Raw genomic sequence first — 27,958 nt, 5'->3', positions numbered from 1 at the left:
TAAAGGAAGACACACAAATATATAAAACTCCCTATCATATACCAATAAAAGTGCAAAAGAAAATTTGTCTCTAGATAAAAATAAAATTTGGTGAATTTTCACATGCAAATTAATCTAAACTCAAAAACTGATGTATACACAGTACATGTACATCACACAGCAGTTGCCAATTTATCTCACTCTCTAAACTTGAATACATTTCATGACTTTTTTGTGCATCTGATCTCTTTTGCCCCAAACTGGCACTGATTTACTTCCCTGATTTTACTGTTTTCATACAAAGCAACATATAGGGTGGACTAAATTTCCCTTTAATAACAGGCATGGACAACTATGTGCTTAATCCTAGCGAAAAGGCTAGTGAATTTGTTGCACCCTGAAGAAAAACCAGACAGAATAAGGAACTACATTTAAGTGCTTCCGTCAACCCCTAATTATAAGTAAATAGTTGAATAGAGTATGATTACCAAAGTATGCAAATGAATTTAAAGACAAATAATAAAAACAGCCTTCAAAAACAGTAATAAACACAAATTAACAAAAATAAAAATCAAATATATTAAATTTGAGGGCAATAATGACACAGCACTGCAAGCCCTACCTCACCCCACACCCCCCCCCCCCAAAAAAAAAAAAAAATGAATAAACATTATGCATTACATGGTTCCCAAGACCTATGGTGGTGGTGGAGGGTGGGGGGGGGGGAGGCCTAACTTCCATTCTGACTGATGAATTAATGTGTTTCCTCTAAGATTACACAATAAACCCCATTGGCCAACTCACAATGGTACTGTAAATTAGCCCTCTTCTACCAGCACGGGTCATTCTGTTGGTGAGTAACTAAAGTTTCACTGTAGCCAGCCAGACAAAGTGCAGGGTGTCCAGACACATAAAAATTTATACCAAAACATTACAGCGATACACTGGATTTATGTGTCTGAGCACTGACAAACAAGACCTCGTATACAAAATGAAGGTAAGAGCATCATTTTGAACTAGAATTTGGTCTCCTTTCAGTGTCTAAACATATAGCAACCATAAAACAGTACATGTAACTGAGCAGGACTGAACATGAATGTGTGACAAAACCTCTTACTCAACTTGCTCGCCGTAAGTCATATTGCACTCGCTTCATGGATGAGGGCCAGGCAACCCTAGGGGTTAGCAGCAACCATAACAACATGAGTAGTGGACAACTGTGCTTCTATATGATGTTTATTTCTAACTGGTCAAGATATCATCTGAATGTTGTGTAAACTATATGACTGACCTTCACCCCCTCCAAGTCTTGCAGCCCCCCCCCCCCCATCCCCGCCCTGAAAAATGTGACCCCTGAATCAGAGTCATCATTGACGTATACACTGTGCACACATAATGTGCAGTGTGCTGTTTTGTTCTTAAAGGACAAGTCCACCTTCATATACATGTGGATTGTGTGAATGCAACAATATTAGTACAACACATTATTGAAAGTTTGGGGAAAATCAGACAATCCATTCAAAAGTTATAAATTTTTAAAGTATTTGCACAGTCACTGCTGGATGAGAAGACTACTACAGTGTATGATGTCATATGCGTACAACGATATAAAGAAAATAAAAAGAGAATTTCACAAAACTTAAATTTGTGAATAAAGTGTTCATTTCATCAACTTGTTACTGACATATGTTAAGGGTAATATTATTCCTCATACCTTCTAAAAGAGAGAAGTCGTGTTCTTTTGTTATGCGAGAAAAGTGAAACTATGTTGAATTCTCTTTAATCTTTCCTTATATCGTTGTACACATGGGACATCACAAGCTATAGTAGTCTTCTCATCCAGCCTTGAGTGAGTAGAAACTTCAAAAATTCATAACTTTTGAACGGATTGTCCGATTTTCCTCAAACTCTCACTGATGTGTACAACTAATATTGCTGCATTCACTCAACCCACATGTCTATGAAGGTGAACTTGTCCTTTAACCCATTGAAGGCGTGTCTGGAGGACACTCGGGCACATGTCTATGGGAAATGCATGTTCCAGCAAAATCAGCCCGTCCTCAATGGGTTAAAATATGTTTACCTTATTAGAGCATTTCATTTCTTGTCATGAGTAGATTTAAAAGGAAAGTAAATGATAAAATCAGCAACATTGTTAATGACCAGAACATGATGGTGGAGCCAACTCAAATCATGTAGTTCGCCTGCTGGTTTTTGTATCAAGATTTCTGGCAAGGTGACATCACCTTGCTTTTCTGTGTAAGGTTTACCTTTATGCATCTTAACAGACACGTCATCTTACCTGGGTGGCCTCCGGAGGCTACCCCAAGTCTACCCTGGATGGTTTAACCCTTTGAGGACGAGTCCTAAGTATACTCGGCCAGGTGTCTATGAGAAATGCATGTTCTAGCAAAATCAGTCCGTCCTCAAGGGGTTAAGGTAAAAGTAAACCCAGAGATTACCATGAGACTGTCCCCATGTCTTTCATCTTAACCCATTGAGGACAGGCTGATTTTGCTACAACACGCATTTCCCATAGACACCTGTCCGAGTATACTCAGGACTCGTCTTCAGCAGGTTAAAGAGACAGAAGGTAACAATGTTCTCCAGGTGTTTGGCGGCTACCCCGTGTTCTGTGGGTAGGCCTATTATTCTCCACTGTAAAATCAATTAGACAAGATTTGGAGAAAACTTGTGCATGCTCCACATCAGTGTAAGCAAATAGAGCCCACCTGCCTGCTGCATTCACCCATTGCTTTCCGAAATGTAACAGATCTTGCACAAAGTCTATGAGGAATCAAGAATCAGGTATGCTAAGAGTTAATCTGTCCTCCAGCTATGGCCTTAGACTGACAAAAACAACAGTTAGCTGCTTGGGTGGAAGGTGAATTCAGGCAACATTAGACAAGTGCTGGTCTACTAGCACGACATAGTGTCCTCCATATGGGACTCGCATGACCAGCCTAACTAGGTCAAGCCACTTACCGGTATTCATTTGAGTGATGGACAACGGTGTGTCATGTTGTGTTGTCTACTCCAGTGTATTTATCAACTCACCTTTTGGGGTGCCTAAACAACTTTCAGAGAGATTTGGGGAGCTGTTTTTACTATGGGGTTACACTGTAGAAACGTGTTTCTGAAACGCTGAAGAAAGTGCAATCACAAACGTATTTGAGCCAGATACTGTATACGCTGTTATTTTTGCATACAGATATTTTCGCGAGTGACGAGGTCATAGATATTTTCGAGAGATGTTGTTTTTGCGAATTCCCGCCTACGCTGAAGTTGATACTCTATTAACAAAGCACATGGAGACATTTTCGCGTGTTGTTGAATTCGCGATCCAACTGTAATTCGCGATCCAACTGTGATTCGCGAAATTCGCGAAAATTAAACCCTCGCGAAAATAACTATTTTAACAGTACTTCTAATGAGACACACAGTGATTTTGATAAAGAGCAAATGCTAATATTTTGTGTAATACCTACCTAATCTCTCCTTCTTTCTCTCTCTCTCTCTCTCTCACCACACAGATAGACATGTAACATGCATCAGAATTATATGTTATGCATATGATATGAATTGGAGGAAACTGGTTAGACCTGTCATATTCATTATGTTAAACAGTAATACAATGTGTCTTGAATACTTGATAAAGTTGGCAGCATTGCAGAGGAATTGGATTACTACAACAACAGCACAATGGGCAACTCTTTCCTATCAGTGAAAGCTGATAATCCTTGTATACATTACTTCTTGGCTGCATGTGTATAAAAGCCACACTGCTTGAATGGATTATAAGACACATGAAGTGTGCCTCATTCTCTTCAAGCACAGTTACTTCTCAAACCATACCAGTGGCAGATCCAGAGGGGGTGAACCGGGCGCGCACCCCCTCTTTATTTTTTGTTAAAAGAAATATTAAAAAAAAAAATGGAGGGCGCGTGTGCCCCCTTTAATTTTGTAACGGTACCTCCCCTTTATGGAATTCCTGGATCTGCCCCTGCTGGCTCCAGTGAAGGGAAACAAAAGAATATTATAAACTAAAGCTGGAATCCTACACTACATTCTTCATTTGTCTCTTTATCGAATTACTACATGTACTGTACATAATTATCATACTATCACAGCACAAGCATAAATGAACAAATTATTTTCAATCCAAAACTAAATATCTCCACTACAATTTACTATCACTATTCACTTACATGTAACATATAATGGTGCAGGAATGTAGGCAGTGTGTTTCATTCACTTAAAATAGAATCATTTTATGATTATTCATTCATACCAAACAACTTTCACAGTTTAGTTTGTTAAGACATTAAAACAAAATTAATGACTCTACATGTAAGTCATCAAACCCACAACTACAGAAATAATCAGCTAAAACCACTTTCGTTTTCCAATCTCTTTTCTTTTATTCTTGACTCACAGAGTCGATCCTTCCGCACTTTCTCTACTTGTCATTTGAATGATACACGAGATGCCAATCAATGACAGACTACAGTTATCACATGGCTGCATTCATTGTTCTTATAACATTACATGTTTTTATCTCTTCCATTCTCTTCTCACTCTCTCTTTCTCTAGTGTCACACGTAGCGGAAAGACTGCAAACCCACAGTAAACATCACCAATCGGCTTGCCCACAATGATATCAAAAACAATGTGATACTGCATAAAGGAATTATGTTGCACCATCAATTTTACCAAACAGATAATCAGACAGGCTGGTTACACATGTGTACTGACTTTTCACATTTAAAGGGGAAGGCTAGTAACTGATCAGTGGGAATCAGTGGAAATGCTGGGAGATGATTGTTCCAATCCTTATGGGATTCATTCAAGAGTTCATTGTATATCTATTGTTGTGTGAAAATGATTTGCTTCAGAATGGTCTCATATTCAAGTAATGTGCAGTTTAATGCTTCCAGGTTAGCATCCCTGGTCAGTGACGGAGCATTAATCTGCACGTTACTTGAATATGAGACCGTTCTGAAGCAAATCATTTTCACACAACAATAGATATACAATGAACTCTTGAATGAATCCCGTAAGGATTGGAACAATCATCTCCCAGCATTTCCACTGATTCCCACTGATCAGTTACTAGCCTTCCCCTTTAAACTGTACGATGAGACTGTGTACATAGTGTATTGAGTAAACAGGACAATCCAAACAACATTTGTTGTTACTCAAGTAGAGATAGTCTATACAATGTAGTTTATCATGGATAACATACTCCGGTCCACAATATCACCATTCAACATCAATGAAAAAAACAAAAAAATAGATATTACTTGACCCCAATGCTTGAGCAATCCACATCTTGGTTACTGTAGAGTATAAGAGCAGTTGCCGATTCACACAAATCTGAAGAATGTTGGTGCATGAATCTCCATTTTATATGTGCAGTTCATTTCTATCAAATGATATGAAGGCAAAGAGACCTTGATCAACTCAGGCGCACGCTACACAATAAACTCACTTTCACCGATCGTCCGTGTATTCACAACTACCGGTACAAATGTATCTTTCACACTCGACTAACACTAACCTTTTTGACTTGGTGTACTTCTTGAACTGCTGCTCAGTCAATTCCTGCACGGACTTCTCTGCCTGCGGTTCGGCGGAGATCCCCAGGGCGCGTTTCAGCCTCGGTTGGCGACAAATATTCACCAGGGAGGGCGAGGTGGGCAAAACTGACATGAATTTGTCGAGTTTTGTTCGCATCTCGGCGAGCTCTTCATCTCGGGCCCGAAGGATACATTCCAACTCGGCGATGCGCTCCTCGCGTTGCCGAAGCACTTTCTGAAGCTCCATCAAACTGCCCATTTTTGTAGGTTCCAAAATCGTCTGCAGAGCTAGAATATCGATCGCTAGTTTATCAGAGTATAAATCCAGAAGTGAATTCACCTGTTGAGTGAAGCTGGTAGCGGTTTACAGGTACCAGCTTACCACCTGACAGCATCACAGCTGCGAGTCGTTAGGGAGGCTAACACGTCGCTGCGTGAAGATGTTTGCTTACTCAATCCTCACACCCCGATCTGTCATCTGAATGTGGCAGCGGTTTGCAGGGGAGCACGAAGCTTGGTCGCCTCAGCTCCCACGAGTTCTGGGAGGTAACCTGGTGACAGGCTCCACCGAGCTCTTCAACTCCAACTGACTACAGCCTACCTACGCAGAATTCACTGCCAACAGACTATCACGCCATCCCGATAGCCAGGCTTTCTTCATACGACAGCCGATAGGAGGAGAACGATGCGGTCCTCCCTCCTCTACGAGATGGCATTAGCGTTGGATAAATAGAAACGGTTGTTCTACCTACAGCGAAGCTTACTGGACGGCGTGCGTGCTAAATGGCCAGTGACACGGAACGTATGCTCGCTGAGTTGCCGCGCACCGCGATGATGTGTGTAGATTTAGTACAGAAACGAGCCATGTAATTTAATGCGAGAGTGGAAAAAGAAGGGATGGTACTTGCTTTCTGCTGGCACTCAGTAAAACCGGCAACCTTGATTTGTTGCAAATTTCATTGCGGGTCGCATCCCCTAAGGCTATTGCGACCCCTCTTGTTTTCACACGAGACTTCAGCTTTAAGCTTTGCATAAATACCTGCCTATCAACGCAGTCTGGTTGTACACTTGTACTGACCATTGTTCTTTACGATTCTTACTGGTGTCGCACCTTTGATTTGGGAAATCCCCATTGCGCGCTGCCGCTGGATCGGAAAGGGGCGTGGTCAAAACGCGTGGCTACGAGAGGTCTGAGCGATTTATAGTACTGGGTGGTAAGGGACGGTCAGGAATGTGCTTCTTTACATCTAACTGAGAAGATGTAGGAATTATCGCTAGATAATCAACACCCTACAACTTTTCGAATCGTATTGAAATAGATAAACAAAACAACAGAATCGTGACACATCAAATACTGCCAGCTATAACTGCTCCATTAGCATATCTTACATTGACTTCGGAAAGTGTTGTCATAAAAGTCATAACTTTGCATGGAAGCACTCCTATCATAACTATTGCTACTCTTAGATATCTAATCTTTGCATAACTCACAACAATAGGCCCTACAATGAAGGGGGAAAAAAAGAACAAGTGAAGGTAAGGATGATAATGACACTGATCTGTAATAACCCAATCCCCGGTAGATACATCATTGTAAGCCTACATGGTATAGTCATTCGCAAGATGGACGAATAGACGGAATACTCGTAACGCCTCAGTGTAATAAGGAGCACACACAGTGGAATCGCATCACACCACACTTGGATTGTATGTGTAACACCAAAGCATAAACTTGTGTTGCTTTGGTTGTCTATATGAATATGTGTGCAATTCGTTGCTTTCTATCAACGAAAGACGGCGATTGATATAGGTCTACATACCTTCCCGTCACAAAACTTACGCGCCTCTGTAGCATACATTCTTACATTTGTTCAAATCATATCTTTTCCAATACATCCAATTCTTATATCCAATTCTCTGCTCATACTAAATTTACTGGCAGGTTGAATTACAATGCATATCTGTTACCTCTATCATACTGACTACAAGACATTGATACGAGTAATACTAGTAAGACAGGAAGTTTGTTCAGGGAGTTGGTATATAAAAGCCATGCCTACTTCTTGTGTTCATGTTCTCAGTCAGTGTGAAGCATTTCCTTCTTAATAATAATTGTTAAAAACACGTGGGTTACCAAAGACACTCACGCCGAGCTAACCCCCTCCCCCCTCTCTCTCTCTCTCCCTCTCTCTCTCTCTCTCCCTCTCTCTCTCTCTTTCTCTCCCTTCAAAAAATAAATTTGCTGCTTCGGTATTTTATTCGTTTTCCTGATAAACTAGAGGATATCTGATTTATCCTTGGACCTACGACTGACCATGTTTGCCTTTACGTACGCCCCATCATACTTTCCGTATGAGCATATGTCAACAGTATTGTAACCAGACCTTTGTGTTTATACTGAGACAGACTGTTGCACATTCCAGTGAAGTTTTACCTATTATGCTTTGTAATTTTGGTATTACGTGTATTGTATATTTTTCTGTGCTTTTTTCGTGAGAAATATGAACATAAATTGAAGTGAAAACGGAATGAAATGTACTTATTATCTATTCTTTTAAGAGTTGGGATTATGCCAAATAACCGAAGGGTCCCTTTTTGTTATCGCTGTTTGTGTTATCAAATATGCAGAAGGAAATACCCCAGATAAGAATAAGAAAACACATCTACGCTTGAAGTTATCTTTCTCACGAAAATCGTAACTGAAGAATCATGATAATAGAGCATTCTTCGCAGTCTCCTCGTAGTTGCAAATACTTGAAGAAATCATGACGGGGTGAGTCTATAAATGGATGAATGACAACCTGGTTTATAATTCTACCTGTGATGTAAGTCTCATTTTCCAAAATCACTGGACAAAGCAATCTAGAGCCTATATCTCATTTGTGTGATACAATGTCTAATATTCGTCTGAAAACAGATAATTTTGACAATGTATGCAACAACAGCAATATATAAATAAGAGATAAGTATCATTTTAAAGGAAAGACAGTCCTCTTCTGGTGACATGAATTTTCAGTCTTATGTGTGGGAATCCAGCGATATTTAGTATTCCTGCTATTGCTATAGGCAACGAAATGCCTGGGGTATTTTAGGTGGTGGACCTGTGAAGATTAACAACGCACTTTACTTTAATTCTATCAACCGTTCACCCAGAGAGACTTTTCAAAGGTGAGTTTTAGCGAATGCCATGGACGTTCTGCGTCACCGCAAAATTAATAATCTGACTCATCGTGTTCCGCGACATTCATTTGGTCTCGCACACACAAACATGGACACCATGTGCGAATGTGCCGTGATGATGCACATGTACTTTAATAATTAGCATTTAATCAAGGCCGGAGGTGGAGAACGCAAGCTTGGTTAGCTTTCACAATCATGTGATGTCAATCGTGTGCTCGTTTAGACGGAAGAGAGTGAATGAAATTGAGGTATGTCGCCCTCTATCGGGAAGTACACGACATGGTTGTATGGTATTTCATCCACTATATAAGCTACATAAGAGATAACTGCTTTATCAGATTGGTGTACTATATATTTCCTCCTCTTCTCTCCCTCCATCTCTTTCCCCACTATCAGCCCATCTCCCCATCCCCCACCTAACAATACTAATGATCAAAGTGATAATGTGTGCAGACTGTTAAATTCGCTAACATGACATCAACTCTCGCGTTCTGATTGTAAGCCCTGCAGCTGTTGATTTTACGACTTTCTTTATTCATTAATGATATCCTTAAGGAATGGAATTGCATGTGCGGTAAATGAATTACATTATAGGAATAAAAGTAATTCAACGTCTTTTTAGAAAAGAAATGCTTGGCCTTGTAGGCCATATCATAGAACACATGTGCACAGTATCCCAATCGTATATGCTACCGCAATGCCAATGGCGTGATAATGCGTCAATTACGGGGAAAAAAATAAATCTTCGTCTCAGTATCGAGCTGGCCAGAGACTTCTAATTTCACTACTATTGTATACAATAGTACATTGTATACTTAGTAGTAACGTACCCGGAGATCTTTGAGTAACGCCAGTTATAAGGTAGTGCACGCATCTCATTCACCCCGTGTTTTGTGGAATGTTGTAAACTGTGTTTCGTCTCCGGAGAACGCTTGGGGAGCGTTTGTCAGTTAGGACGGTAGATTAGCACTGATCTCTAAATTGGAGGTATCTTATACGTCCTAAAGAGATCTTTGATGGTGTTAGAAATAATACGTCTACGGTATTAGCTCATGATATTATTATACAAAAGGTAGTCGATCCGTGATGTTATAATGCTAGTGCCGTCAGGGGGCGCTCTATCAATATTACATCGAAACACTACATTTTGAGCGTGTTCGAAAACTGCCAACAGCAAGGATTGGTATAGCCTCTTTGGTTTACAATTTGCAGAACCATCGTCATCAGTATGACGAAAGAAAATATCACTTTCGCGATCATGACATCTCATAGCTTAATTTGATCCAAGACTCAACATAATGTTCTATCCTGTTCTTTCAGTAAAATTATTGTGAGAGAGGTATCAATATCAAATATGCTGATGTTCAGGGGGGGGGGTTGTGATGTTCCAATATTACCTTTCTTGCTTTGTTGTTGTTCTTCTTTTTCTTATAGGTTTGCGGGGTGATCTTTGACGACTAAATGAACGAGCTGATGCCAGTGCCAACATCATAGGAAGATTATAGGGTCATTGCAGATGGCTCTCTGACAAAACGGAATTTGTCTCACACGCTCGGTGCATTGGATGTCACAATGGAAGCACACTGCAGCTCGTTATCCGCCCATGTCTGGATCCACGTACTTCTACTCCAAAATGCTCTTCTCCATCGTGTTGCTATCTCTGGTTCAGGTGCCGACTACAAGTCGTTAATCTGGAAAGATATCCGAGGTCGTTGGGGTTCATCAGATGCCCAGATCTGGAACGATTTCGATCTGAAGGAGGCAACCGTGTGTGGAGAAATCAGACACCCCTGGCAAGGACCGCTTGCGAATGACACTCAGCCGGTCTATTGCATTTACTTTGGTACGTATTGCTATGAACACTCTGTCTTTTCTTAAACTGTGCAGTTTTCCATGGTATGTTATTTTTTACCAAACTGTTATGTGACAATTTTGTTCAATATTATGTCTTTTTAGGTAATGGCGGGTTGCCAGTGCAAGCAGAAACTGTTTGGCTACAGGAATCTTACCAGGGAGGAACGTATCCCCACCCGTCCTACCGGCTGTCGAAGAGTCGAAGAGTGTTGGAGAATGCGTTCGGAATGGTTACGAACATATTATTCAGGGTCATGCTGAAAACCATGCAACCTGCACGACCCTGCGACTGTGAGCCTGATCGATCACCACTACCTGTGTGCTAAATCACAACCTAACGAGGATGATATGACCATGGATCCTAGGGTCCATGATACGACCAACCACGCAGAGCCAGCTCGTGGGCCGAGAGGATGACGATCACCAGCTCATCCCTGGAGGATGGAGAAAGGACCGCCACATGGTATACTGTGTGATTGTCCAGGATGTTCCAACACAGCCAACATGGAAAGAGAGCAGCCGGCTGCACGATTTCAGTTCAGTTCAGTTCGATTTTATCTCTGCCTTTTTTCAAGGAAATCAAATATCGACAAAAAATGACAACACGTGTATCTGACAACAGAATAGGAAAAAAAAAAACATTACATTCATAGGGTCATTAAACATAACAATGCTATCAAAGGAATCGAGGATACACTTGTTTCAGAATAAAGAGGAAAAAAAAAACATGCAGGAGCCTGCCGTCTTTAAGCACATGCTTGATAGTGATGGCAGCCTCAGAATCTCAAAAGAAAAGAAAAAAAAAAAGAAAAAGAAATAAGAAACATACAAATATATATACAAAATGGGCAATTTCCCATTGAAATACTTTGTGCTAATTTTGTGGCGTCCGCAAGGGGACGCCAGTGGGATTCAGTTCAATTCATTTATTTCATTCTCATTTTCTTTCCAACAAAAATATTCTTTCCAACAAAAATTTTCTTTCCAACAAAAATATAAAGAAAAAAAAGGGAACAAAATCCTCAAAACTGGGTCAACTCGGATGCAGAAAAAGTGTCATGAAAGGACAATATGACCTATTCCCCACAGAATAATTCTTATTGTAAATATTATGAAAAGTGTTAGTGAAATGAATCCACAAAACCGTCGAACAAAGCAACACACTCACACAATCCGGAATGAAAATAAATATATAATTGTGATTCTAATAGAAACTATTTACTTTGGTGTTCATTTCTCTTTTCATTCAGTACCTGATATATCTTTGTTTTAGTTGTAAGCTATTATCCCTGTAGTGTCCTAATGTTAATCATATACAGTCTATGTACTTCAACAATGATTGACAGATGATGTCACCGACAGAATCTTCGTCTGGAAAGTTGTTGTTGTTGTTGTTGTTGTTTGTTTGTTTGTTTGTTTGTTTGTTTGTTTGTTGTTGTTGTTGCTGTTTTGGTGGGTGTAACCAAGTAATGTAAAGAAAAATAACCGAAAAAATATTATAAACTATACGCCACGTATTTTGATATTCATCTGGCAACATAAGTGATGCTGAGGGTATGAATTATCATTATAAGTCAACATGCATTTCCATAGCAGCTACTGTCCTCTCGTGATCGACATTCTTTCAGTTGAAGGACGCCAGCTTTTGTCCGAAACATGACTATGACTTCGCGAACAGACCTGCTTTTCACTCTCTTTCGCTCTCTCTCTCTCTCACTCTTTGAATCTCCGTTTCTGACAATGAACTTGTGGGAAAACGGTCTAAACTTGGCGAGGGAGAGACAGTGAGTGAGAACAGAAATAAAAGAGAAACCCATTTTCATTGCATGACTGTACGCTTCAAATACTGTGGATGTCATCCCAGGTATCAGCTAGAAAAAACGAAGAGTATGACAAAAATATTCAAGTATGAAATGAACAAAGAAGGGGAGGTTTTTCATGCTAACCTTAGATAAATAATTGTGAAATCGATAACAATGGACCCAGTGGTCGTCCTGGTACAGACTGTTTTAAAGAGAGTTCGTGGTCTGAATAAAGATCGGAGTGACTGCTCAATGGAAGGGAGAGAGAGAAAAAATGAAATACTGATGGAGCTGGGACGTATTGTGTGTGAGTATGCGTTTTTGTGTATTTACGTGCGTGTGAGTGTGTGTGTGAAATGGGTGTGTTATTAATAATAGAGTCAGGTAATTCTTGGCACCATACAGGTCTGCGTGGTGCAACACAATAGAGTGTGGGGTGAGGTCGCCCGCTCAAGTTCATGCTGTGTGCTCGATAGACTGGGACACAGCCTAAGCCGAAGCACTCAAACTTGATATCTGCAATCCTGTGAGCTGCTCGACAGGTGTAGCCAGTGACACGGTTGTCGTCCCGTGGCTCGACGACCACGGTTGAGGTGAAGTGCTGCAACGGATGCTGGCAACATCCACATCTTCATTTCTCAAGTCACGTGGTAGCCCTAGAAGGTGAAAATCCCAGAACTTATCCATCAATTCTGCTGTATCCTCTCTGGCTTTGCTTTGAAAGCTCTGGTAAGGACCCCCGTACTTCAGGTAAGTGATTCATGGCGACTTATTACTAGTATACTACCACTTATTGCTACTGCACTATACTTCTCTTACTCGTTTTCTCTGTATTTTTCTTTGTTCTCTATTGTTTCGTCGACGAGTTTTCACTTACGGGAAAAGTTGCTTCAACTGTTTTTACACCTATCACTATCTTGTCATTCGTACTATTTGAAGCGAGGTATCAGTGGGAGTCCGAATTTGATATCCCCCGCCTGTCCGCTTTAGGTTAATAATAATGGACTGAAAAGTCTGCAAGTGTCATGTATCAAGAGTGGGGGGGGGGGGGGTGGAAGCCATTGTATTTCACTACAAAGTAACACGTTCTGGGAGTGAGTTAATGTTGCTGATGTTATTATGAAGGCCGCCATAAATGAACAGTGCATGCATACTATCTGAAGAAGACAATTTATGTCATTATGAGAACACGGTGAAGTCCATTGATTTTTGAGTGAGACACCCTCCATCTCCCCCCCCCCCCCTTTCTCTCTAGTTCCCACGCTATATACCGTCAATTAATATACACCGTATACCAACAGACTATTTCCCGATTGTTCTGAAAATATCATCCTGTGCTCGTGCAACAAACACTTTAAAAAGTACCTGTTATAAGATGGTACCTGGTAATTGGAAAAAACAAAACAAAAACAAGTCACTGACATACATAGGCTATATCAGGGGCCGCGGCAATCCCCATGTCTTTTTGTGGGAAGGGGTTGCCCTCGGGGAGTCATGGGTTGTTTTTTTCTTTTTTTTCTGATCATCTTTTTTTTTTCGATTTTTTTTTTTTTAAAGAGCAAGAAAGTGTGTGGCTTCCAGTTCTGCAGTCCCCGTATATTGCCATAAGCGAGTAATTTCACATCTTTATATCTTATATCTTATGTTATATCCTATAAGTATGTATATATTATTACTTTTTTGAAAGTTTACATGCTTTTGACATCTGACGTGACGCTAAGTGAAAAGATAATCTTACTGTTGCGAAAGGAAGGAAACACTTCTTTCTTTTTTTATTTCTTTTAGATCCAAAAATTCTGCGACTGTACTTTAAAGTAGGCTTTAACTGGAACCTACGGGGAATAAGAAGTAATAAATCCAGAGAGCATGACTTTCCGTAGTGCACCATGTCTCTGTTTTCGTAAGGAACAAGTGCAAGTTTCATTTCCAAAAGACAACAAACGATGGATTCACTTCAAGTCAATTCAGTGGTCCGTCAATGAGTGTTTAGCAGATGTCTTCTATGAATCCAGTCAGATGTCGCGAATACGAATGGAGGGCATTGTACTTTTTCCATGTGCCATTGATCAGTGCTGATGATAATTTGACAGTCTGTATTTTGTTATTATTATTTTCTAGGTACAGTTTGTGCGTGCGCAGTAAAGTTTGTAAACTTGCGTATCACCAATAGTCACGACTTCTGAAATATACGGTGGATTCGAAATGCCTTGCATCTTAATATGATATCGTTAATTATGCAGAAGTACCGTATGCAATGTTTCAAAAGTATAAACCAAATTTGTTTTGAATTCGAAGACCTCTCAATGATAGCGTGGAACAAAGCAACGGTATTTTATCTCCAAGTATGAAGAAATAATATGTGATTTGGGATTAATCATTTCACTTTCATGTTGATGATTTTACAATCTTTCGACACGACCAAGGTTCAGTTATGTGTACATCTGTTGTATGACAAGCAGCAGCAACAGCTGAAATGTTATATGGATTATCCTCTTCAAAATCGACGTTTTTCATCAGATGATAGATGTATAGATACATTCTGAAGAAAGTGTGATATATCAAGCTTAGATATGATAATTATTCGACAACAAGTCTATTTCTAACCCTTTCTATAAAATTCGTTGTTTAGCCAATATCAGTTAGCTTGGATGCGTTGGACCAGTTATAACTAGAGTTCCTTCATGAAAGGACTCTAGTTATAACAACAAAAGCACACACCATTATGTGTATTTACAAAGGTCATTCCTGTTTTTAAGCGGGCTGTTATTACAGACACTGAATTAGGTCAAGGCTTCCACGCTCTTATAAACACCAATTTTAGGTTTTTCTTTCCACTTTCTTGTGTTTGCCGTCTTGTTCCCTTTGGCCTTGGCATAGTTTGATTTTGTGTCCATTATTAGTCTTTACATAGTGCTTGTACCTTTGTCGTAACCTAGTAACCGTGTGTGTGTTTGTGTGTGTGTTTGTGTGTGTGTGTGTGCGTGTGTTTGCGTGTGTTTGCGTGCGTGTTTTTTCTGAGAATTATGTAGATTTTTATGTCATTTCCCTTATAAAAACAGGGTATGATTTGGTAGAAAGAATCAAATATATTGTACTGTATGTTTGAAAAATGATTTAGCAGCACAAGAAAGAAGAATACAGCTGCTTTCTTTTTTTTTTTTTGTTGGTGGATGTATTAATTTTATTGTTAATATGGATTTCACATTGAATGAAACTTAAATAAAAGAATATTATAAAAAAAAGTAGGCCCTGTATGTGTATGTGTGTCAAAATGTAAGATTGATATATTTCTGTACAATGTTTATGTATAGTGATGTTTATCTTCGTACGATGCTTTGATTTGTTTTGTTCAAAAGTTTAGGAGATTTCAGTCCGTGGTTTCAGAAGGCAGAATCATCCTAGAACTAATCGTTTTCAAAGACGCTGCTTGAAACAGCATTTTCGTCAAGTTATACACCTACTTTTTTGCAATTCAGAATTATGGTAGAATTTCCTAGCAATCCACTATTTAGAAGAGAGACTTCTTCATACAAAGCCAACCGACATGATATCAAGGAAAACTTGCCTTAAAGGGATAGTACAGTTTTGGTGGAGATGAGAATTGGGTTTTTAACTTTTTGCGAGATACCAAGAAAACACTTATGATATAGTACAGAACATACCATTTTAAGAGGAATTCAAAGTTTATTTGATGAAAATCGGGTTTGGAATGACTGAAATATCAAAAAACAAAGTAAAACAAAGCAATCGTAATAAAGTGTGGGTCCCACACTTTATTAGAATCGTTCTTTTTTGATATCTCAGCCATTTCAAAACCAATTTTCATCAAATAAACGTTGAATTCCTCATAGAATTACATGCTCTTTCACATTTTATAAGAAGTTTCTCATTATATCACCAAAAAATGTTAAAAACCTGAAATTAGGTCTCAACCATAACTGTACAATCCCTTTAAGTATAAACTAATGCGAAGAAGTGTGCAGGAAATAAAACCATGTAGCTATCATGTAGTTTCTCATCAAAAAAAAAAAAGTTATAATTTTGGCAACGATTGAGAACTAGGCCCCATAGCAACTTCACAATATAAGAAGTCAAGATTGTCATGTTATACCAGTTCTAACATGAGCGAAGGAAATAACATTTTCGACTTGAATTCATTAGTACAAGATTGTATTGAGAAAAATTTAAATGCAAAGGTGCACACACCCATATATTTATACAGACTCTTCTATAGGCCATTACAACTCGATATGAAGTTTCGTTACGCCCATCTGCTCAGTCCTGAATGTTCATTGGAGGGTGTCCAGTACCTGAGCAAAGTCTGGACGAGTGATGGGAATGACAACTGCAGATTTGTCCAAAGTCACATTATAAGAAAGGAACATGACGTCGTTTGATTGTATTTCAGTCTGTGTGTGTGTGTGTGTGTCTGTTTGACTGCGTGAGTGTATGTGAGGGAGAGAGAGAGAGAGAGAGAGAGAGAGAAAGAGAGACAAAGATAGTTATTGGGAGAGGGAAAGAAAGTAATAGAAAAGGGACACTGATCAGAGAGCAACATGTAGAGATGTAGATAAGAAAGACAACAGATCAGGAAGAAGCAGGTTTCTAAACGCAAAGAGGGGGTGATGGAAAGAGAGAAAGAAAGAAAGAAAGAAAGAAAGAAATAGAGATAGAGAGGGACTTTCATATGTAGTAGCAGAAGTAGAAGTAATGGTGGTAGTGGTGGTGGTGGTGGTGGTGGTGATAGTATAAGTATAAGTATACGTTTACGTATACGTATACGTATACGTATAAGTATAAGTATAAGTAGTAGCTATTATAAAATGGGCTTTAGAGTCTCTGCAGTCTGATTGGTCAGTTATCATGCATTGATTTTTACTGATCCACACCTAGCCATGCCTCAGGTAAAGTCCGAACGCATGGCTTACGTCTTGTATAGTGTAGTATAGGTGTACCGGACGCATGATGAGGAAAATGGTTTTATTTCATGAATTTACGGGCCCATTTTATAACACAAATGATGCACAGGCCTATTTCGTGGATCAGTGAGAAGTGGATGCTCTCGTTTAAGTTTGGAACAGTCTAATACTTGTGTATCATTTGTATAATAGTAGTAGTGCAAAGAGGTGGTGGTGGTGATGTGGTAGTGGTAGTAGTAGCAGCAGTGGTGGTGGACGTAGTAGTGGTGGTGGTGGTAGTATAAGTGGAAGTGATAGTAGCTGGTAGTAGCAGTAGCGGTGGTGGTGGTGGTGGTGGTGATGGTAGAAGAAGAAGAAGAAGAAGAAGTAGTAGTATAGTAGCAGTAGTAGCTAGTAGTAGTAGTAGTAGTAGTAGTAGTAGTAGTAGTAGTAGCAGTAGTAGTAGTAGTAGCAGTAGTAGCTAGTAGTAGTAGTAGTAGTAGTAGTAGTAGTAGTAGTAGTAGTAGCAGCAGTAGTAGCTAGTAGTAGTAGTAGTAGTAGCAGTAGTAGCCAGTAGTAGTAGTAGTAGTAGTAGTAGTAGTAGTAGCCTAGCTAGTAGTAGTAGTAGTACTAGTAGTAGTAGTATATAGTAGTAGTAGTAGTAGTAGTAGTAGTAGTAGTAGTAGATAGTAGTAGTAGTAGTAGTAGTAGTAGTAGTAGTAGTAGTAGTACCAGTAGTAGTAGTAGTAGTAGCAGTAGTAGTAGTAGTAGTAGCAGCAGCAGCAGCAGTATAGTAGTAGTAGAAAAAAGTGGTGTTTTTGTAATGACATCAGCAGAAGATGTCGCAATAATATCGTTGAACAAGAAGCAGCAACACCAAATGGCAGGAGTAGAAGACAAGTACTTTTATACAGCATTGCTTTATCAGCTCTTTATGTTTTCTTACTTATACACCACCGATCTTTTTGCGTATGTGTGTTAGTGTTAGTGTTATTGTTAGTGTGTGTGTGTGTGTGTGTGTGTGTGTGTGCGTGTGCGTGTGCGTGTGCGTGTGTGTGTGTGTGTATAAGTATAAGTATAAGTGATATAAGTATAAGTATAAGTAGTAGCAAGCGTGGGCATGTCCTGATCAATAACGACACGGTTCTCTTTGAGTTTGTCCCAAAGACATAATGTGGCATTGGACAATGCGATATAAAGTTATGATTTTGTCCTTCTAGGAAGGATGAAAAAACAAAAACAAAACTTATGTACCATCATCATAAACAATTCTGACTAATTGATAACTCAGATACTGCATGCTAAGCGCTCACCCCTTGTGTATGACCGTCTTTGTTTTATGTTTTGTTATTGTTACAAGGAATATACAGACAGTATCGTGTGACAATGACACGACATTGCACCTGGTTCCTCCTATTATTGTTGGATAAATGTTTGAAGGTCTGCGGAATAATCATATTTACTTATCAATACATGAAGTGTTATAGAAGTGTAAAAAGGGTACATAAGTTTCCTCACTGTGTAATGAAATGTAATGCTTATTGATACCCGAGCCATTCTGTAAAAAAAAAAAAAAAAAAAAAAAAAAAAAAAAAAAAAAAAAAAAAACCTGACAAGCAGAATGGCATAAAAATGGGCAAACTACAACAAAAACAACCAGAGACAACAAAAGAGGAGCACATTAGATCTACTTCTGCAACAATCGCAGGATTCTGAACCAAAACTCTGAAAATGTGTGGTTTGAAAAAATCTAACCAACTTGCGACTTACCCGGCGTCAAACTGTTCATGGATTACATCCTGAAATCGCCAGAAATTCGGGGAATGTCTGTTTTCCAACAAAAAATCGACATGATTGTCACTGAATGTATGAAAGCTGGAAAGACCCTTGCTCTAGTGCGATTATTTCTCATTGGCTAAAACACAGGGAGATGAAAAAACGGGAATGCTTATTAAAACTAGACGAGAGTCCATCCTTTACTGGACATGACTTCTGCCTCTGGTTGTCATAGCAACCTATCTATCACATCATTAAAAAAAAAAAGTCAACAAAATTACAAGAGCTCGTCAGGAGATTCTTCCCATCCCTGGGGGTGAGGGATGGGTACCATTGATTCTTGACTACCCTGGTCCGCAGCGCCCCCAGCCTTCCCCCTCTTTAAAAAAAAAATAATAAAAAAAATGTCAGTATTCCGTCGCCCCAGTAAGTTGCGTGTAAGTACTGTGTAATCTTTGATGGACGTAGGCCTGCTGCTTTCTAGACAGACTCATTATTATATGACAAATAAACAAAGCCAACCGAGCCTCGATAAGAATGTGCTACACTGACTTCCGCCCGGATGCCCGAGAAAGGTTTGAAGGAAATGAACTCGAGATTTCACGATGGGATTGTTTCACTGCGGACGTCAAGAAATGATCGCTCACAGATTACTGGAATTTTGGCGGACATGATGATACATAGGATCAATAGGAGGAAAAGCTGTTTTTGCAAAATCAATGTGCGCATGTATGTATGTGTGTGTGTGTGTGTGTGTGTGTGTGTGTGTGTGTGTGCGTTTGTGTGTGTGTGCGTTTGTGTGTATGTGTGTATGTAGGTCTATGCATGTCCGCGTTTACGAGCGTGTAACAGAACCGTAACTAGGATTTTTTTTTTTTTATGGGGGTTCAGAATTAGAAAAAGTGGACCTTTTTAGTTCTAGTTTATATTAAGTTCTCCGTTATTTTACACATACCGAGCAACACCAAGGAGACTCAAAATCTGAAACGGCCCCAGTTTCGGGCCTGTGTAAGTGTGAGAAAAAAGGAGAGAAAGAGAGAGAGGTATCAAAATGAGAGGGTCGGGGATAATATGATCATGATTGTGTGTTTATAATAAAAGTATGCAGAGCATGAAAGATGTGGGCAAATGAACGCGTTTCCACAATGCTATCGAACTATTCCAAACATGATAATTTATTCATTATCTATGCTTGATAGGTTTGGTTTGCCGTATACATTTTACCTTGTAATACTTGAGTGGTTTCCTTGAAGCACATTGCATTGGCAAATACAAAAAGCAAACACACATAGACAGACACATTATTAGAGCTCGCGTGCAGATGCTTTTTATCACGGCATGTCAAAAGAAATTCTATCCCATTTGATATTTTGCTTTGGTTTCCATGTTTTCTTGTTTCTTTTGGCTCTCGTGAACATTTGACATTTTGTAGATTCGAGATCTTGTCGCCTCAGCGACTTTATATAGATCCAAATAAAAATAAAGACAGTGCGGATCCTCAAACAACAACAACAACAACAACAACAACAACAACAACAACAACAACAACAACAACAGCAACGACAAAATCCACGGACGTCTTTCTAGAGGTGAGAATGAAGGAATGAATGGGCCTTGGGGGAGGGAATGGGGGTAAGGGGTGGAGTTGGTAGTGACAATTTAGCTTGGGACTGTAGTCCGATTGACATAAGCACCAAAACACATTCATGAACATAATCAAGCGCGCAGCCTTCGATCATTTCAACACCTTTGTCAGTCCGTACTGCTACATTATGCGAACAAGTGAACCAATCCTTCCTTCCGGATGTGAACTCCGAAACTCTGGAGTAGAATATACCATTGCAATAATATTATTATAAACATGTCCTCCTTCAGTACTTCTAAAAGACATTAAAAGAATCACTTGGTGTCAATTTTTTCATCAAATACGTCTTAATCTGATGCATTTATGTATATGTGAAATGATGATTGCCATCATGTGTAATATCGCATATCACCTGAATATATTTTGTGAATTTTGTTCCACCAATGAGTTAGATCAATGGATGTACTTTCAGTACAGTAAGGAGTACATGATTATCTTTGTATCACTGACGTCCATATTGACATTGTGAGTTCGTTTTAACTGCATGAGGGAGGTGAGTCATCTCATACCATCTATGTATGTCACATAGATATTTGTACTTCTTTGCTTTCTCGTGACTACGGTCTTGAAGTATCGCTAAATTACTCTGTTTTTGAGAAGTGATTTATGACCAAATATCCCCAAATCATTCACCGTTTACTAAAGTAATGAAATGGATTATTCTATCACTACTTTCTTCGAATACGTCGAATAAGATAAATCCGGTAGTTCGTAGATTTTCACTTTAAGTTGGTTATATTCACTCCTATATTTTCCATAGCTTGGTCTTTACGCAGTATCAAAGATCCTTGTAGCATGCAGTGGGACCTTGAAAATATCAACATGCCTCTAAGTTTAGCAAAGAAGTTTTGCAGCATATTTCGAGAATGACATTAGGATTAACAACGCCCTCATGAACTTCTTGTAATGTTTGCAGATGCTGGACAGTACCAGCTGTAGGATGACAAATGGTAAACAATATGACAATAGCCAGAATTGGCAAACTTGCATTGTAATCACAGTGCGGAAAGTAGACAGTAGATTTCTTTTATTTTTCGGTGATCAGTCCAAATAATATTTTCTGAACTTTGCACTTTGAAGACTTACTCAGAAGAGACTTTCTCTTTCGTTCTTTTGTTATCCATCCCTTCTCATCTTTCCATTCACATTTGTGTTCATCTGCACCCACTAAACCTATAGTAGAATGTCTGACGAGTGTTATTGTCCTCACATGTTTCTTGGCTTTACGTCAGTTATTCGAACCACTATTTCTGAGTCAGAACGTATGTATACAGTAGGTTTTACGATGTCAATATATACAAAACGCACCCTGCACAACCTATGATGGCCCATGGATCACCCCTCCGTCAGAGTTCAGTTTGCCCTTCAACCACTAACTGTCTCTATTTGTTTTTGCTGCAAGTCGCAGAATCATTGTATTGTTTCTGTATAGAACGTCAAAAAAACAACAACAACAACAGCAAACAAACAAACAAAAACCTCCCGAAGGGACTGCCCACAATCCGAGTATTCTCAAAATTTACGAGTTTTGCTTTTCTTGTGAATTCCTCTTTTCCATATGCAGTGTAAACAGTGTAATTCTAATGGCTTACTTGGTTCATTTACCAAAATATAAAGACAAAATTGTTATGATAGTAATGCATATTATCGAAATTTGTGTGATTTGATTTTTTTTTTTTTACTCATGTGAGCGTTATGAATTTTTTACTTTACATGGGAATAAAATCAGTTGAATTAAATTGAATTGACTTGAATCAGCGTTGTCAACACAATTCCACTCTCCCACAGAATCAATAATGAGAGTACATACATATTAAAACAAACAAACGAATAAAGAAAGAAACTTGTTTTACACTGAGGATACAATACGAAAATAGACAGTTCAACAAACTCAGAGGTGATTCTAGTGAATGGATTCATTTATGCACTTATGGTGATTAAGAATCAAAGTATCAATCAAGAGTGAGATATGTTTCGAAAAAGACTGTTTGTGGTTGTACTATACCCCCAAATAAGCATTAAAAAGAAGAACATGGATCCATTCTAACCATTATTATACATTGTGATTAGTTTTCGAGCTAACCGGGGTAGATAACTTAATGCTTGTCCACACTTCGGAAACGAATATTTCCTGTACTCTTCACCACAATTACCGCTTGTGGTTTTATCGCCCTTGTTACATCCTTCACAATAATGATAGTTTAAAGAATCGAATAGATGATACATTTTCCTGTCTTTTTGGTCCAGATAAACCCTCTTCATTCATTCATACTCGTGTATACTGAATATCAACTATGTATTCAAAGCTTGATTTTTGCCTTTGAAGGGACAAGACGTAATGTGACAAGTTCATTTGAACATATGAAGAGTTTGTTTGCAAAAACCGATAAGTCCATTTTTGAAGATTTTGAAGTATGGTCTCTGTCATAAAGTACAAAATAATACCTTTTAAATGATATATTGGTCACTACATATAAACGTACATTTTTGAAGTTATGGTCAAAAGAAGCAAAAAATGTCTTATTATTCTTTATATTTTTCTTCACCTTTAATCGCAAATATCTCCATTTGGCAAATATGGACTTATCGGTTTTTGCAAACAAACTCTTCATATATTATGACTCTTTGTGGTATGCGTGTATTGTATAGCAAATATAATAATGCCAAAGTAATAGAAGCGCCCTTTTCAAACGCTTTTGTCATTGCATTGTTTACAGGTATTAATTTGACATTAGCAGCCTAGTCCTATCTTGTTTCGGGGGTTAGAAAGTAAAGTTAAGGGAGTCGGTAATCAAAGACAGGTGACTCACTGATGTGAAGCTTTAATGGGCGTCCTGTTGCCCTTGTATAGAGCAGCAACTGCATGTGCAGGAAATATGCAATGCAAACAGTGATTTCAAGATATAGTCAAAGAATCGATGACAATCACCTATGACGAAGGATCGTGGAAGGAAGAAGCGTCTTCCTTGACTTTCCATTTTCGATCTGGTTCGGATGCAAGAAGGAAAACGGATCACGGAGGTTTATAAATAAGATAAACATCTAGAACGAAAATGTCGAATTTTATGTCACTCAGCTTTCAAGGGCCAGCTCATGGCTACCGGATTTATTCTTTGGTAGTGAGTGACTGTAGTTCGCAACCCATTGAGGGGGTATAACAGTAGATTTACCTATATAGCTTCAAGCCCCGTTCAACTTGCCTTAAAGGGATGATATACTGTTTCAGCTGAGATGGGGCTTCAGGTTTCCATCGTTTCCCGATGATGATGATTTTTGATAGTTGATTAGAAATATCTTATGAAATATGAAAGAGCATGTGATTCCAAGAGGAATTCAAAGTTTATTTGATGAAAATTGGTTTTGAAATGAGTGAGATATCCAAAACATTAGAGCGATCCTAATAAGAGGTAGGGCTCTGTGCACCTTTTTATTAGAATCGCTTTGGTTTACTTTGTTTTTGGATATCTCAGCCATTTCAAAACCAATTTTCGTCAAATAAACTTTGAATTCCTCTTGGAATATTGTATGCTTATTAACATTTCATTAAGTGGTTTCCATGTCTCTCAAAAGGCTGAATCCTTACCTTAACCAGTAATATACCATCCCTTCAACGTACAAAGTGAAATGAGACAAACAGAACGCAGTATCAGAAGTTGATATAAAGCCCCCCCCCCAAAAAAAAAATAAAAATAAAAAAAATAAAAAAAATAAAAAAAAAATATTACGTTTTCAGGAGACAGCGACATAGAGATTCCAGTCACAGGCGCAAATCAATTGTTCATGCCGCACTGGTGTCCCATTGACTCGCGTGCACATTTTGACTGACATCTTTTCTGGAATTAATCAACAAAAAAAAATATTATGCCTCCAATTCCATCAATGATTGTAGCAATTTGTTTGATCGACTTTGTACGTGGGCAACATTTAGCGTGTATGTGAATACATGTTCAGAGCAGTGAGGTAAATAGAGAAAAAGGAATGGTATTTCACTTCTGCGACCCTTTTGGGATTTAGAGTTTGATCACAACCCTTTCATGTATGTCCAACAAAGTATCCAACCAGGGAGATGGGAGAGAGACTCTACGGTGATTCAAGAATCATTATGCTTGCTTCATATAGCCTGTAAAATAGATGAAACCCCCAACCTGTTCCACTGATAAGAAGAAATATAGTTATCTGCAGAGTGCTGATTTAAATGGAATATAAGATATGAATCAAGGCCTTTTCCAGTGTAGCGTAGTGATGTTGAATGTGTATTATTGGTATGCAGAATGGAAATGTGAACTACTGGAAATTATTGTCTCAGTGTAATTCATATTATGGTGTAATCACGTGATCTCTTGCTTCGTGTCTCTTTTGCGTCCTGAGGCTATTCGCACATAGAATGATGTATGGTAGTACAGTGCGTTCTGTACTTTCATTTGATTTATCTTTTTGTCCAAGCATGATTCACGAATCTTGCCCCAGCGATGATGTCACCAAAATTGCCCAAATATCACTGAAATTCTTGCTTCATCTTACCAATATTTCCTCATTTATCCGCTTTCAGATTCTTTGATATATCTTTTTTCATTGAATGGACGCATCGGAATGGAGTCGCGCTGTACGATATTTCCAGTGTGGAGAGGGTCGCTTGGGATTGTGTCCTGTTTTATTTTGGTCCTATCGTCGGTCAGTGTGGATGCAGACGTGCCGTGTCGGAGTGCAAGGAAGGGCGTGATACCGGGCGAGGTGACCGTGGGCTTCCTTGTCCCGTTCACGGCGCCGAGTGCGGACGGATTATCCTGTGACGAGAATGGGGCGATTTCTGATGTGGACAGAATTCAACTGATCGAGGCAGCTATCTACGCAACCAATTCAGGAGGAGGGCAGAACATAGGTGTGGTATTTTGTGTCTCCTCTATCTCTGTCTCTCTCTCGAGCTCTTCGTCTTCCTTTCTTTCTCTCTCAGTAAATATTTTCTCATATCTTTCCATCTGTCACGTGTTTGCCTACATGTGCCTCTTCATTGTGTCTGGGTTTTTTTTCCTTTTCCAGCGACTGAGTCATGTTTTATCTTTTCTGCACGATATGATAGCATTCCGCAGGGGAAAAAGACTCCGTTTTATTGAAAGATATATACTCCGGTTTTGATTTAGAAAAATTCAGATTCGTAATTTTGAGAAATCAGAATATCCCTCCGGGCATTGTTATGATAATCACTCGTTGCAATAACCGCTCTTCGGCTGAGTATGTTAGGTATTGTGCGTTCACATCGGTCCCTCTTTCCTAAATCTTTATAAGTCGTATCTGTGTGTGTGTGTGTGTGTGTGTGTGTGTGTGTGTATCTGTGTGCATCTGTCTCATTGTCTGCTTTGTATTATAAAGTATAATCAATAGCCCATAACTGGAAAAGTAATGAATTTGCACACATCATTTGAAATTCGATGAGGCGTATGAATTGCAACCTTGTGATTGATAAAGCAGGTTAGCCTATAAAGCAGGTTAGCAGGTTAGCCTATTACGTAATACTCGTATAAGTCTTCAGAGGTTAGCATTTCCCAGGTGTTTAAGGCAGTGAAGTCACATAATGAAATTCAAAGTAGGTAAAAATTCCAGGCAGTCCCAGTTGGCTATAAATACCCGTGTCAGTGAGCAGTAAGCATCTTTTTCAAGTGTGACGGCAGTGAATTATACCAGGGAGGTGAGACACCTCCCTGATTATACATCTCAAACTCCAATGTCTAGTGATCAGGAAGACGACGCTACCTCTCAGCCCCCATCCCCGCGGGGAGATCAGGGCATGGAAGGCCGCCTTGAAGCTCAACTAGAGAGACCGATACTCTCCCGCTTCATGGATATGGCGGAGCCACACCGTGGTAATGACAAACGGCATGCGAGCCATGCCAGCTGGTGCAGGAGAGCTTCTCCTCCCGGCGATTAGTCCGGACATGCGAGCCATGTCCGCGGGGACAGGGGCGCTGCCCCGCCCATCGAAGACTTCAGCGAGCTAGCCATCCCCATCGGCAGCTCAACAGACGACGATATTCTCATGTCAGCCTCCTTCCTGGCAAAACTGATTGCGTTGCCCTGTATGGGTGACCTTGACTCTGCCCTTGTGGTTATGGTCATTTTGACAACCGAATTGATCCGGATGCCATGTCCTTACAGCCAAACTCTTTCAAAGCCTGGTACCAAATTTGATTTTAACTTAAATTCTGATCTCATTTGGGCCAAATTAAAAAATTGGCTGATTTGCTAATGACGGCAGTCACACTGCCCATATCAGAAGGTAAGTGCTCTATAAAATCGCGAAGCAAATGCTCAATTGCCATCGAATGCCCAAGCAGTTCTCACACCAAAAATTAAGAGCAAAATTTGGGCGATCCTCCTTCACGAGGCCTTGGGTCTTGTGAGCTCCCAACTTCTACAACAAAATGTAGTGAAAGGACTTCTACCACATAGATAAATCCTTTCTGAAATCCACAGATCATGCACGGATAATCATCCATGCAATTGACACAACGAGAATTTTAACAACTCATGTCACCATCGATGGCCTGACACTCCCGGGCTTTGCTTATCGTATGATCTGAGCATGCACCATCGAGGTATCTTGAAACCCCTTCTCAACCCTTCTCAACAACACTTGCGCAGCAAGTCGATTCCACTTGGTAGAAAGTTGTTCAGAAAGACATCTGAGAAAAATTGACAAGTGTCACATAAGCATACATCGTGTGTCATGAATGTCTCTACGCAAGCCAGCAAAAAAAAAAAAAAAAAAAAGTAAAAAAAAAAAAAGGATGAGTACTGTCCAAAAACGTTCAGTGCTGGAAATCTCAAGCTTTCCAAAGATGACTGGTCAAAATAATTCCCGAGCCTTGGATATTGGCCACAATATTTGGCTATGAAGCCAATAATTTCATTTAACCCCATACCAATAAATTTTTCCTCTACAAAGTGTACATCTAGCCGAGGAGGAAAAGGCAACCCATGAAGAATTGTCTCCGAACATTCTCGCAAAGCAAGCTATTAGAGAGATTCCTCACATGGAGTATCAACTCTATTCTAGCGCTACCAAAGACTGGCGGCCTAAGTCCAATCATAAATTTGAAAAACTTGAACAAATTTGTAACATACGAACACTGCAGAGTGGAACAGTTTCGCTTTATTACGGCCTTAATTTTGCCCCTCCAAAGGGTGCATATTTATCCGTATCCGTTCACCTTGTTCATCAAGCTTTCAAATGGAAATACTAAGTAGTAT

General features: G+C 39.4%; 1 protein-coding gene across 1 annotated transcript in view; it reads left to right on the top strand.

Annotated features, from left to right (window-relative positions):
- The first annotated feature begins 12,915 nt into the window (after nt 1-12,915).
- Nucleotides 12,916-27,958, top strand: part of LOC140228350 (uncharacterized) — a 38,775-nt gene continuing 23,732 nt past the window's right edge. Inside the window, exons 1-2 of the mRNA XM_072308577.1 lie at nt 12,916-13,144; nt 25,263-25,592. Of these exons, the coding sequence (XP_072164678.1) occupies nt 25,304-25,592 (289 nt within the window). The 5' untranslated portion in view covers nt 12,916-13,144; nt 25,263-25,303. The remainder of the gene's footprint in view (nt 13,145-25,262; nt 25,593-27,958) is intronic.

The sequence above is a fragment of the Diadema setosum genome, chromosome 5 (genome assembly GCF_964275005.1).
Source record: "Diadema setosum chromosome 5, eeDiaSeto1, whole genome shotgun sequence".
In the NCBI taxonomy this organism is placed as follows: domain Eukaryota; kingdom Metazoa; phylum Echinodermata; class Echinoidea; order Diadematoida; family Diadematidae; genus Diadema; species Diadema setosum.
This window is presented reverse-complemented; position numbering and strand designations above follow the sequence as displayed.